General features: G+C 36.5%; 1 protein-coding gene across 3 annotated transcripts in view; it reads right to left on the reverse strand.

Annotated features, from left to right (window-relative positions):
• LOC139699992 (stomatin-4-like) overlaps window positions 1-14,826 on the reverse strand; it is a 44,386-nt gene extending 29,560 nt beyond the window's left edge. For all 3 annotated transcript variants that reach the window (XM_071598411.1, XM_071598412.1, XM_071598413.1), the window contains exons 1-7: window positions 14,761-14,826; window positions 14,510-14,640; window positions 14,303-14,403; window positions 13,516-13,671; window positions 12,105-12,202; window positions 11,484-11,645; window positions 8,961-9,126 (exon numbers count right to left, since the gene is read on the reverse strand). In XM_071598411.1, coding sequence (XP_071454512.1) covers window positions 8,961-9,126; window positions 11,484-11,645; window positions 12,105-12,202; window positions 13,516-13,671; window positions 14,303-14,403; window positions 14,510-14,636 — 810 coding nt within the window. In that variant the 5' untranslated portion in view covers window positions 14,637-14,640; window positions 14,761-14,826. The remainder of the gene's footprint in view (window positions 1-8,960; window positions 9,127-11,483; window positions 11,646-12,104; window positions 12,203-13,515; window positions 13,672-14,302; window positions 14,404-14,509; window positions 14,641-14,760) is intronic.
• Window positions 14,827-15,002: the final 176 nt, after the last annotated feature.

The following is a 15,002-nucleotide window of genomic DNA, read 5'->3' on the forward strand; positions in this document are numbered from 1 at the left end:
CATAAATTTCAAGAAACTGCGGGAGATGCTGAAACAGTAACTTTTAACGGAGTCATCTCCTACACATGTATTGCAATGGAACAATTTCAAAGGGTAAAAATCATTTGCCTCAACCGGAATTTGAACCTGGATCCCTCAATGTCCAGCAGAGTGCTTTAGCTACCAAGGCATCCTCTTACACTCCAAGATTTTGGGGACTTAAAAGGAACAAGATGTTGTGATGAAATACCATACATATGAGATCGGTTCAAAAAGTATCGTGAATTTTTATTTTCCCGTGTTATGAACATTTGATTTTCGATTTTTTTGAGGCATTATATTGGTACTTATGTCTCTCACTTATGCCGAAAAGTTAGGCCATTTTGAATGTTTTAGTTAATTGTTGACAATTGCTGTTTTGATTGTACATGTTTTGGCTTGTTTTCAATTTTTGCCCGTGCCAAAAAATGGATCAAAGAATCTGTATCAAAGTCGTGTGAAAAACAAAATTAAGGACACGGGCCCATTCTGAATGTTGACTGTGGCATGTGGAGAAGCTACCTTGAACCTAAGCAATGTTTATTGGTGGTGCAAAATGTCCACAGAGGGCTGAGAAGATGTGAAAAACAAAGAGCATGCTGGACGCCCAAGCATGTCAACAACAGATGAAAACATTGATGAAGTGAAGAAAATAGTACTGACCAATCGTCGAATCATCATTAGAGAAGTTGCTGAGGACCTAAACATATTGAGTGACTCGTGCCATTTGATTTTTACCAATGAGTTGGGAATGACATGGGTCACTGCAAAATTCGTACCAAAATTGCTCAATTTCGACTGAAAACAGCAATGCATTAACATTGCTAATGAGGTGCTGGACTCTGTCCACGACGACCGAAATTAGCTCCAGGGGGACATAACTGGTGACGAATCATGGCTTTATTGTTATGATGTGGAAACTAAAGCTCCATCATCCCAATGGAGGCTGCAGCATGAGCCAAGACCGAAAAAAGCAAGCCAAGTTCAGTCAAATATGGAGGTTTTGCTTACAGTTTTCTTCAATTATAGGGGCGTGATGCATCATGAGTTCTTGCCACAGGGTAGAACGGTAAATAAGGAATATTACCTTCAAGTTATGTTATATTTGCCTGAAGCAATCCACAACAAATGCCTGGATTTGTGGAAGAACAAAAATTGACTTTTGCACCATGACAACACCCTTCCTCACACATCATTCTTGTAGGCGAATTTTTGGCCAAAAACAACACACTAGTAATGCCACAGCCACTGCATTTCCCAGATCTGGCCCCCAGTGACTTTCTCTTGTCCCCAAAACTGAAGAGGCCCATGAAAGGACGACGCTATACTACCATTGACGAGATAAAGACTGGGGCGTACTGCAACCTGCTAATGTGTTCTCTAAAAAATGAAGCTCCGGGGCTAATCAGATTCTTTTCTGATGAAAAAATGTTCACCTCCGGTTGATGCAAAGATCAACCAGAGAAATTATTGCTAGCTCGCCCATGACCCCAAGGACATCCCGATTGCTTCTCGAACAAAATTTCTGGCTAGTGTTCACGTCCTATGTGTTGTGACCAGTGAAGGTGATATCATGCCGCCACATTTATTTGAAAGGGACATACTATCATTAAAGTAGATTATCTGCAAATTTTGAAGAATGCAAAACTGTGGATGGGAACTGTGGCCTTGGGGAGGCAATATGTCTTTCAAAAGGATGCTGCACCAGCTCATGTGAGTCATTTAGTCCAAGACTGGCTCTCAGATAACATTGACATGTTCTGGTCAAAGGAGTTCTGGCCCCCCTGTGAGCCCAGACTTGAACCCCATCGACTATTATGAGGGCGGTTCAATAAGTACCCGTGTTTGACGACAAAGGGCAATCCCAAAGGCAAGGGAAAGTTTATATTGTCATCGTGTGCTGCCATCTATCAAACAACAGCAAAACAAATTTCAGACTGATTTAAAGGTTAGTTTGGATTTGGCAGCCATTTGAGTAAGACGTGTTTCGTGATTTTTGCTAAGATGGAAAAAGAGCAGTATCGTTCGGTAATTTGCTTTTTGTTTTTGGATGGGAAGAAATTTGAGAGTTAAAAGCGAAGTTGGATGCTGTCTATGGGGACACTTCGCCATCTATGGCCACAGTTAGATATTGGTTCAACAAATTTAAATGTGGGCGAACATCTGTTTTTGATGAGAAGCAACCAGGATGCCCGGCAGACGTGGTTACCGAGGAAATCATTCCAAAAGTCCATTCCATGATTCTCGCTGATCAACGAACCAAAGTGTGCAAAGTAGCAGAGGCTGTGGGTGTGTCGACCGGAATGGCAATTAATATTTAACATGATAAGTTAGCAATGAAATAGCCAACTTTGAAGCAGTGGTTGCAGCAATTCAAGCGAGATCCGAAGGTGTTTTTGTGTCGAGTTATCACTGTTGATGAAACCTGGATTCATCATTACACACCAGACACTAAGCAACAATCAAAACAATGGATTTCTCCCCGTGAATCTGCTCCAAAGAAGGTGAAGATGGTCTGATCGGCCAGAAAGGTCATGGTGATGGTTTTTTGGGATGCAAGGGGCATCATCCTCATGGATTTTTTAGAAATAGGAAGAACGATCACTGGGAAATACTAAAGTGAGTTATTGGACCGCTTTGAGAAAAAATTGAAGGAGACAAAGCCGCATTAGGTGAAAAAGGTGCTATTTCACCACGATAACGCACCAGCACATTCTTCCGGAGTTGTCGCCACCAAACTGCATGAACTACCATTTGAATTGCTGTCGAACCCCCCCTATTCACCCGATCTGGCTCCCTGCAACTTTTTCTTATTCCCTAACATGAAGAAATGGCTCGCAGGAAAAAAATTTAGCTCAAACAGGCAAGTTATCGCTGAGACAGAGGCGTATTTTGGAGAGTTCAACAAATCCTATTTTTTGGAGGGGTTTAAAAAATGACCAGAGCGTTGGGAGAAATGTATCTTTCCAAAAGAGAACTATGTTGAAAAATAAAAAAAATTGTTTTTTAAAAAACGGTTTCTTCATTTTTAACACGGGTACTTCTTGAACCGCCCTCGTATGTTTGGAGCACAGTCGAAAGAATGACCAATAAGATGAGGCACCCTAATGCCGCATCTCTACGCACCACTATTGTAGCAGCATTTGCAAATATGGACAGCGCTGTTTTATAGGGTGCAAGCAATCGATTCAGGACAAGATTGGAGGTGGTCATTGCAGTTGAAGGGGATGATATTGAGTAATTTTACTCTTGACAAATACAATTCTAGGTAAAAGGATTTTCATTTTTATTTGTATTTTTTTATACATTTGCTTTAAAACAAAAGTTTAATTTGTCCCAATTCAAGCATCATACCCTGTATATGCATTCATACTTAAACATTCACTCATACTGTAATCCATTTTCCATAAATATCTCAAAATAAAAGTTCATCGCACCTAAGTTTCTCTGTAATCATCCAATATTTATTTAATGTTTTCACTCTATCTGGAGATTATTATTTAGAGATCATGGGGAGGAAAATAATTGTGCAACTAGAGTCTTGTTTAAAGTCCACTTCAAGTTTTTCATGTACAGTGGAAACTCACTTAATGAGCATCTTGCACAGCGAGTAATTTGCACAAAGAGCCCATAAATGACTCACCAAACGAGTGTCTTTTTGCATTAGAGCAATGAGCAGAGGGGAATGCGGGAATGATTGCACATCTGCTGCTTCAGTTTATGCTTAGCACTTGTTCCACTAGCATTTTAGTGTCACTAGTAATCACTCATTTTTCCAAACTTGTGTTGAGACATATTATTTGTGATTTTTGAGAGCAAAGTTTGAAAATATTTTGTGCATAATTTTAAAAATGTCCCCAAAGAAAAATCAACAAGAAGACAGCCATAAGAGAATAAAAATAAGAGTAGAATTGAAAAGTAAAATCATTGCAAGGTGCGAACAAGATTTGAGCATGGCTCATCTAGCACGCACATACAATCAGTCAACATTGCATTTTCTTCAAGAACAAGGATAAGGTTAAGGAGTTAGCTGCTTCAAAGAGAGGGAAGAAAATAGCTGAACAACAGTTATATGTTCTCTGAAAGGGTTTTTTCATATAGATTATCGAAAGGTAATTGCAAATGCAAAACTATTCACGACAATACCATTTGTAAGAATATGAATGTGATTTTTGCTGTCCTTGTTAAAAAGATGCCAGGATCATAATCGGCCAAAAACGTATTTAAGGAGAGCCATGAGTGGTTTGAGAAGTTTATGAAAAGAACCAGCATTCACAATATTTTGAAGAGGCAAGCTCTGGCTTGAATGAACCACAGAACTTCACCGACAACTTCAAGAAGTTTGTATTTCCGAAGATTACCCACTGCAGATTATTTTCAATTGTGATGAGATCGGTCTCTCCTGGAAGATGATAATTTAATTTTTTTCCAAATTTGCTGGGTTGCATTTTTACAAAATTTTGAATTGTCAGCAAAAACAAATGCCTCTAGACAGCTTTCTAATTACAAAGATTTAAGCAATTATCATAAAAAATAAACTATTTATTTAGATTCTTTACATGTTTTTACAAATCAAATTTGCACTCCAGGTGGGTTCAATCCGTGATAGAAGAAAAAATAAAGATTATCTGCAATTATATATTCTAGTAACAAGGAATTAGGTAACTATCAGAGATAAACTATTTATTTTGATTCTTTTCTGTTTTTACAAAATCGAGTTTGCATTCCCAGTTGCTTCATTTCGCAATAGAAGAAAAGATAAACATGATCTACGACCCTAAACAATGCATATTTAATTTTATTTGAATAAACCTTGGACATTATATATTTTTTTGGCATGAATGCATTAACATATTTCACATTGATTAATAAGCAAAAAAATTGCTTCACTAAATGAGTGTTTTGCTTGACGAGAAAGATTACGGAACAAACAATGCTCGTTGTATGAGGTTTCACTGTACAACAGAAAAGAATATCCATGAATGAGGGCTGTTGGCAGCATTGTAAAGGAAGCTGTGGAGGCTAAGAAAATTTAACTTGAAAACCTTCTAACAGAGTAAATGTTTGCACATCTGCTCACTAAGCCCCTTGGAATCAAAACTAAGGAATTTGGGAAGGAATTAAATTGATCTTTTGAGTTCTGGACTGTGTTCATGAAATTGAGATGAAGTGTATACTTTTGAGATATGTCAGTACATATATTTAGGGGATGTATTGGAATATTCTTTTCATTTTTGTCAATGATTTTTAATCTCATTACTGATGTAGTAACTGTATCATCTTACATCTTTTTCTTTTCTGTATGAACAAGGGCACATGTGACTAAAGTTCCAGTATGTATTGGTACCTCCTAGAATATGCCATTTTGGTCAATAGCTACAAGATAAAAAAACCTATAATATGCAAAAATAACAATTGGGTAGGGGCCTACCATGAAGTCACCATAGTTAAGTACAGATTTTGTGCACAAACATGCAAAAAGTGTCTGTGTCCTTTGGCTCTTAATTTTGGTAAAAAAAACCTGATTAATATAAAATGGCCCAATGGTTCCAATAAAAATCTGAGAATTGGCTCTTGACAAGTTGCAAGGTTCTGATGACTACAGTGATTGAAAACTTGCCATGAAAAACCCACTGAAGAGCAAAAAGCTTGGTGATTTTGCAGCTGGTAGGTTCTACAATACAGCTGGTATCCCACCTGATCAAGAGAAAGACAACAAAAATCTCATCCTTATTATTTTGCATGTTTTCAATCAAGTGTATCTGCACAGCGGCAAGACTGCCAAGAATATTTGGGGTGAATTAGTGAAGGTTATGAAGATAGAGGTGTGAATCCCCAGATTGGCTTACTTGATGCGCTCCTGGATGAAAGGCAGGACAAACATCCAAGTATGCATAAGTTTGTGACTTCAATACCAAATACTGCCCAAAAGCTCCAGACAGTGATAGCAGATTGAATAAGGAATTGACAGCCATTGTCATATTGAAATGATTATCATCAGGGTATAAACCATTGACGATGGCACTGGAGAACTTGGTTGCTTACAAGGTGACCACAGTGGCTCTCTCATTTAGTATGACCTAAGTTACTTCAACAAAAATGTAAATCAGATGATGCTTGTAGTCACTCAGCCTTATTAGCCTCGGGAAGAAAATTTTAAGTAAATGCATCGGAAAAGATGAACATGAAATTTCCGCAGAAAAAGACAAGTGAGTAAAAGAAGAAAGGTCTTTGTTGCTGTAGATGTGGATAGAAGGGACACGTTAAGCCTGAATTAATGGTGATATTTCAAATTTCTTCAGTAGAAGATGATAACACATCACAGAAAGCCAATAAAACTGAGATTGCCAATGGCTGCAAAAATGCAACTGAATGTGTGTACCAAAGTGGATTTCACTGTCAGGGCCGTTGATAACAAAAAAAGGGATGCTACCTATATTTGGTCCCACAAGTAATAAGGTTGTTTCAAAAACTCAGGTGCAGATCTCAGGGTTATCCACCCATAACTGGATTACGAATCATGGGCCATACAAGTTGGTGAATTTGTAATCATTACCAGCAGACTACATTCCTCGCTGAAAGTGTACATAATGTGCATCAGTTTAGATACAGGCATTTTGGGCACCAGCACATGACAGTAATGAATAAAATGAAAGAAGGAAGATATGGTAACAGGTATTGACCATATGGAAGTCTATCTCAGTAACTTGTGTCATTTGTCTGAAAGGCAAGCAGTATCATCAACCAAGCAAATCAAGTATAAGCAGAGGATTAGAGAAGTTGGAATTGGTGAACTAAGACTTATGTGGACCTATGCCTTCTCCTCATGGAGGAGCCAAGGTATTTGTTGATTTTTGAAGATAAATACACATGGAAAACATTTTCATCTTTTTTGAAAAGCAAAGTTGAGGTACCTTAAATTTGTTTTGTTTTTAAAAGAAAAACAGAGAATGCTACATGATTTACGATAAAAGCCTTACCACTGAGAAGGGTAAGGAGTATGCAAATAAATGCACAGGGACCATTTCAAACAAAGCAGGCATGAGCATCAAATAACAGTCCTGTGCAAACCTGAGCTATTTCGAAGAGCTGAGAGAGCACTGAAAACAATTGGTGAAAGGGTAAGCACATGCTAAGGACTCTTTAAGATAACCACAGGCTGTTGGGCCAGAGCATGCTCAACTGCTCCATATCTAAAGTAAAGAGAACCTCATCGTTTGGTTTGGATTGATCCCAGAAGAGTTATAGATGGGCAGAAGGTGGATATTGGCCATTTCAATGTTTTTGGATGTTTGGTCTTTGCTCATATAGCTCAAGAACAACAGATCATCAACCCCAAGAACCCAGAAAGGATTGTTAGAGCACATGTCAAATAGTTTTTCCTATAAACAGTCATTTGAAAGATAATCTGAGTGGACTAGATAGTCAAACACAAATGCTCAATGTCTTTCCAAGTATAGTTACAGTCTAAAATACCCATGCTAGATTAGCTACAGTATAACCCCAAAAATCCCATAAGCAAAGGTGGTTATTGAGAGTCCCAGGAGAGATTAATGTCAATGAATGAGGTTTGAGGACTGAGTTGAGCATCAGATTGTGAGTTATGATAATGATCCAGTTAGTCTTTAAGGATGCTATGCCCACACCTAACTGGAAATACTGACAAAAAGTCATGAATGGGGAGATTAAGTAACTTAGAGAAAACAATGTCTGGGAATTTGTCAACAAGCCAACAGATGCTAAAATTGTTGCATGTAAAGGGTATTTAAAACCAAAAAGCCAAAGTACAACAGTGTGTATTATAAAGCCAAGCATGCTGCTAAGGGATTTCCCCAAAAATAATGGGTGGACGATGAAGAAACTTTTTCTCCTGCTGTCTGCGTCAACCTGAAGGATGCATTGAAATAGGGAAAAGTTTAAAAACTTCAAAGATCTTTACATGAATTTAAGCAATCTTCACAAGCTTTAAATAAAACTAATTGATAACAGAGTGCATAACCAAGGATATATTAATTCTAAACTTAAACCATGTTTTTCTCAAGTCTAAAGGTAGCTGACATCAATTGGAGCCTTTTTTTACAGATGACATTTTTGTGTCGGGAGATAATGCTAACAAAAGAGACTTAATTGAGAGCTCATGAACATGTTTAAGACTAAGGATATAGGTGTTGCCAAAAACGTACTAGGAATATGTGTCAGGTGGGAGAACAGTATAATTTGACCAGAATAAATACATTTAGGAAATCCTATCAAAGCATGACAAGGCTAATTCAAAATCTATGTACACTCCTATGCAAATAATCAGAAATTTGTAAAAGGTTAGATATGTGACAATTCTCCAAGCCAGAATTTCATTGGTTCTCTTACGCACCTAGCTGTAAATGCAAGACTTGATATTACTCATATGACCAGTGTATTGTCTCAGAATAATATTTGACAATAAGGCTGAAACCACTGGAAATGTGCAATTAGAGTTTTGCAATATTGAAAGAGCACAAAAAATAATAGCCTTGTGTTGTGTTCAAGGCATCCAAAAATTTTAAATTGCATGGTTATATTGATGCAGCTTGGAAAGCCAATTGTAATTATAGGTCACATATAAGACATATTTTCAAACTGAGAAATAATCTTATGTCTTGGGAAAGTAAAAAGCAAACTTCTGTAGCATCTTCAAGCACTAATCCTGCATTCTTGGGTTTTTCCCATGGTACCAAAGTTGCCAAGCAGCCGAGTAATTTATGATCAGAATTATATGGTCAAACCTTGTTTTCAATGACAGTCAATCTGCCCAAAAAGCTGCCAAAAGCAAAATGTACCACAGTGATTTAGGTACCAGCAGATCTAAAATGAAGGGTAATTGCTATGGAGTTTTATGGCCAACAGACTGCATCTCTGTGGGTTTCGTGATCAAATAAATATTATTTTATGCACATTAAATATACCTGCATGGCTCCTGGATTCCCTGCCATTGTATCAGATGCTTCTCTTAAGGCCCTAGATGCATCAGCTTCACCTTGGGCGGCAATCAAATGAGCACGAGCCTCACGGCTGGCCTCTGCTTCTGCTGCCATGGCACGTTGCAGAGTGCTTGGGAGTCTTATATCTTTTCTAGAGAAATCCAATGAAAAAGAATTACGTACAAACCAACATGATAAAACTCCACAAGTTTCAAGAAATATTTGTTTTAAGGTATTAAAGCACAGATATCAATGTTCATGGAAGATAGTTTGTCAGATATCCCCACTCATTCATGTTAACTACATAATATTTGGTCACACTTTGAAATCAGCCTATTTGCCTCAATCTAAGCAGTTTCATAAATCATTTAGTATTTTAAGAATAGGACTTCGATTCTTCTCTATTGGTCTAAATATCACTAGGTGTATTTTTTCTGAAAACTGCATATATTTATTGCAAATGATCCTCAAAAAAACTCATTTTTATGAAGACAAATTATTAATCAATTACTGGCAAAAATAGCAATCAAAATTGATAATATAAATGGGTTTAAATTAGGAAATTTTAAAGCATTACTCATGGACCCCATTCAGTAAAAGTACTCTGCTGAAATATTAGTGAAAATGCAGGAATAAAATTATTTAAACTGACTTTCATGACTTAATCCATACCACTAAGTAAGAACTATTGCTTTTCAGTGCTCTCAGGAATTCCCTACACTCTTTAGACAAGGCAAAACAACCATGGTTATGACCAAGCAAAAATGTATACCTTTGTGGCCATAGTTCAAGGGTAGCCAATCAAAACTGAATTTTCTGCTTGAATGTGACTGACTGAATTTTTCCTCAAGGTGGTAATGTTTTCATACATTCTTGGGAAAACCAACTGTCATACCTATTTCAATCTATGGGTTAAATTTATCAAATTCTCCAGGTCACCCAATTCTCACAGTTTAAGAAACAATTAATTAATAATAATTGGTTATGGAAATACTGTGATTCAAGTAAACTTACACATCCCCTCAGATTAGCTGACCCCCGAGATCATTACTGCACATGCAGTATTGAAATTTCTTAATAAAAATGTTTCCATAACAGGGACTAAATACTGTAACAAGTTTTCAGAGTTTAAGAGGACGCCTCGGTAGCTTAAGTGGCTAAACCACTCGACCGGATATTGAGGGATCTGGGTTCGAATCCCAGTCAAGGCGAATGATTTTTACACTCTGAAATTGTTGCACTGTAACAAGTATTTACTGCAAAGTGGCTAATTTTATCAATTGTACATTTACACAAGATGCATAATAGCCAATCAAGTAGCATTTACTTAAAAACTAGAGGGTTACAGATTTGATTACAGATGATTCCTATCCTCACCTCAAGCAAAACCAAAAGTGTCAGATTTTTGGATTCCAGATTTTCCTAGGAAATGGCTTGTAGTACAGGAAAAGGAACTTATACTCAAAATGGCATGCTGTTGAGTTTACTATTAGGTGACCATACTAATTCAGGGCAAATTATTGTGATTCTTTTTACACAAAAAAGGTGAATGAAACATTACTGCAAGCTCCAATAAGGCACTTTCATGCAATTGAAAAAATGAATAATATTAGTAGAGGTGCAATTCCATCTTTCTGGAACAAAACTTCTAATGGAAAAGATCTTGACCTGATTTCAATGATAATGGTCTTCGGTTCCTAATAAATAACCTAATGATTTTAATGCAAAAGAGAATGAATATGCACAAGTTAAAACTGCATCAATAATTCTTCAGCCTAGTTTCTAACGACCACATCTCATTATTAAGACCATATCGTGAAATCATGGTTGTAAGCTCCCATCTTCTATCATTCAATATGCTGAAACAAATTAATGAGTAAAAAATGAAGGTAGAAGTCGCCATGAGATATCATGTAATTTTCATACTGCTGTAGTAGCATTCTTTATAAAGATACATATTTGTATATTATAATTGAAAATAAACCTAAAAATGTAAACCTTTTATTTCCTAAAAGAATTATCTTGACTGAAAGTGCATCAAGAATGGTTATCATTAAATATCATTGGTACCTGAACCAAAACCAATAAAATATCAACGTACCATCACTTCCTTGAGTGTGAATTGTTCTCAATATTTTGTGAAATTCAACCTTAACAGCAGGGATACAGATTAAGATTAGAAGAATTCCACTAGATAAAACAATTTCTCTATAAATGAGCACCTCGAGCTGGAGAATTATCCCAAGTAAGATTAAAATGACTACAGTAATGGTAAATAATTTTTAGTTGATTTAACAGATATCAGCATTGCATTTTTTAGATATCTTTATAAAGCTACACAATGAAAATGTAGAGAATCCAAATAAGCACAAAAAATCATTCATGATTTTTTATGAATGGCATACAATGGCAAAACTTTCAATAGGTTCTAAATGCTGATCTTTTGGCTAATATATTAATTTCAACTTTTTTACTGCATTTAGAAATTAGGAAGTCATTATCACATACATTTCTATTCTTTCTACTAGCACACCCCAAGGATCAGTTGGTGCATCCAGTGCTGTCTGTACCGCTTGAGATATCTGGCCCCTTTCCTCCAAAATGGCAGATAACCTACGCGAACTTAGGGCTGTACGGAGATTTGTAGCAGCTAAAAGCCGAGTCGATTCCCTGAAAACGATGTTCAACAGTTAATCCATAAGGACATACAGCGAAAAATAATGAAATTAATTAATATATATTTATGCATATTTGTACTATGGTTATGCCAATACATGTGTATGCTATGGATTACTTATTAGTTCCTCTTTATAAATATACAGCGCTCTACTTTTTAACCACAAAATGACCCATCCTAAGTGAAATTTTTCTATTTTGAAAACAAGAAAACTACACAGCAGAGCACGAACAATCATAACATAACCAAGCATATAATGGGCTGAGAGTGATTGAAAGAGCTGTATTTACACTTCTACTTCACCACCTCCAGTAAATAGGAATTTCATAACTTTAGTTAAAGACCGAAGAATTCAGCCATTAAAGAATGTAGCAGGACATTTGAAAAGTAACATAACATTATTCAATATTTAAAAACACATTGATATCTAATGATTGATATAAGAGCATTACCTATAGTCATGAACTTTTAGGATGGCACTTAATGGATCCTGAACATGGTAGTAGACAACTGCATCCACACTTATTGTCACACTATCTTTCGTTAGAACCTAAGGAGTGCAAAAATGATAAGGATAAAACAAGAGCAGACAAATACAGTATATAACTTTAAAGATCAAATTAACTGTTTACACAAAATCTGAATATTGTTTTTTCTAAGATTTGGGATGAAAATACTTTTTTCAATATTAAAAACAAATGATGGGTATGATGTCCCTGTGCAGGGACATTACATATTACATAACAAAGAGGGATTTTTGCTTCCATAAATGACTTTCAAAGTATGTGCCAGTGGGAATGGGCAGATTGGCTTAATGGAATTCTGGGAGATTTCTGATAAGCCATTGAACAAAGGGCCAAAAATGTAATCCATCATCGCATAAATTGAGTGAGTGTACTGTCAGTCCGATGGGACATTAAGATACGGACCCCTTGGCATCTTTTGTTAAGAGTAGGCTGATACCGATGCCGGGTTTCTCTCCACCCTTAATCCTTTCCTGCCTATCCATAATGGCACAATGACCTAAGCTGTTGGTTGCCTACCCTAAATACTACTACTATGACGAGTGGAGACAGGGATCGCTCTCATTTAATTTCCCAGGCCTATTTCCAAAGCCAGTCCACCCCTGCCTGTGGGTGGCACCCATACACAAAAAAGTGCATGCATAGTTCCAAGGTCAATTACAGAAAAACTGCCAGAGCAAGGGAAATTATCTACAACAAAGCCTTCTTAAATAAAAAGTAAATCTTGATGCTTATCTCTTCTGAATAATAGGGGGCCTATTTCCCCAAATAGAGGGGACATGACCGACATAAGCCCATAATGGGACCCAGATTGATAAAAGATAATTAATGAGCCACAAACCACTATCAACCACAGAAGTTCAACCCAACCATTGTTTTGATAGATAAGAGTACAACTGAGCTCATTCTAAGCACTATACAGTACAAGAGATTCAAACATCAGGGTATAAGTAGCCAGTTCCTTTCCCTGCACTGCCTGTGATTTCCCAGGAAGATCTGGCCCCCAAAAAGTCACTCGGTTCCAGTTCAGTCCAGGTTGATGCCCAGACGCATCACCCAGAGTTGAACCTGGGTCCTTCAGCAGCCCAGTGCTTTACGCAATGACTGCCAAACTCCTTACAAACCAACACATACTCAATATCATGCCTTATTGGTATTGATTTTAGGTTTTCCCTTGAAAAAAGCATTGCTGGGAATTTATTACAATTATTTTGTCAATACTGAATGTCAAATCATATTAAGGACAAATGATATGAATTGAAAATGCTTTTCTAATTGAATATGCCCCTCTATTAAAAAAGGGCCAAATCTGTAACAGTCAATAGATAACTAAACGTACCTGTTGCACAGGAACATCAAATGACACAGTTCTCAAATCCACTTTATGAAAGGTTTCAATGCAAGGAATACGAAAATAAATTCCGGGTCCCCGAATGCCACCAGTTTTAAGCCTTCCTAATCTAAATATCAAAGCTCTTTCATACTCCTGCACAACCTAGAAGTTAAATTTATGTACATAATTAGTATATAAAATAAATCCCGGACCCAGATTCACTTAACTCCCTATATATGATTTAATACATCCACATGCTATGTTGCTCCTAAACATTAATTGAGAATGGTAATTAAGTGCACATACAAAAGATTCATCAAGACACGTCTGATCAATCTTTTCCTAGAATGTGTTGCCTTTGGCTTATTTTCAAATAATAAATATCAAAACGGCATTTTATTCATGGCGGGTATTCATTAATACACCAAATTTGAAAAATATATGTAAATTCTATCTTCCGAAGACCACCACAGATAGTATATTCAATTATATTATGAGTAATTTAAGAGTTAATGAGTGAATTACATATATAAAATGTTAGCAATGTAGAAAGTGGGAGCAAAAACACTGTGAAGAAATTATTGGCATATAAATTAATATGTTGTGTAAAAAACGATGACAAAATTACAGAATGGTGTAACAGATACGTAAGCATTTACTTAAGGAGAATATATTTACACATGGAGAAATACGAACATGCGGATACAGTTCAAAGTTCTTAACACTAATACTTATATAAGTCAGTAAAAACAACAGAATTCAACAAATATTTGAACATGCAAGACGTAATTACCTCAAAACAAAGAAATACTGATACAGGGAAGGTAAGTATTATGAGAAGTATTGAACACACAGTGGTAAAAATTTCTGCTACACTCATTTCCTCTGGTTCCACTGAAAAATTAAGAATGATAATACCATTAATTTGTCCACCATATTCATAATATTTAAATAAATTTATCGATCATAAAAGTGCATCACCAAATAAACTAATGCTAACATTTTGTAACGTCACTGTCATCATCTTTTTCAACGTCCTGATTTTTGAAGCAGGATAATTTTCTTGCCAGGCACTCACGACCTATGGCTATTTTACTCTTAGGAATCGTAGTTTCTTGCACCTCCATCTCGCTAATCCATGAAACAAGGCACAATTAACAAAAATCACGTTGGTTACTGATGCATTCACAACTTAAAGGTTACGTAGGAAAGCATCCAAATGAAAAGCGATGAAGAAAGCAGGTCACATACCAATCGATGCTAAGTGCAAGAATGGCTGCACGGTTCCAATATTTGTGTTCCAGTTGCTTCCAGGGCTCAACGTATCGCTTTGTTCAATATTTTCCAGAAATCTTTACGCATGCGCCTAACCCGCGATCAACTATTTTCGCTAAAAAACATGCAAAAGGAAAATACACAAAATCCTCATCCACAGTGCCTTTCAAAAATTAAATTGGTACAATTCTTAACTACGTCATATTCATCAACATTTA

Source organism: Hetaerina americana, unplaced genomic scaffold (genome assembly GCF_022747635.1).
Source record: "Hetaerina americana unplaced genomic scaffold, ioHetAmer1.1.p SCAF_10, whole genome shotgun sequence".
NCBI classification, from domain to species: domain Eukaryota; kingdom Metazoa; phylum Arthropoda; class Insecta; order Odonata; family Calopterygidae; genus Hetaerina; species Hetaerina americana.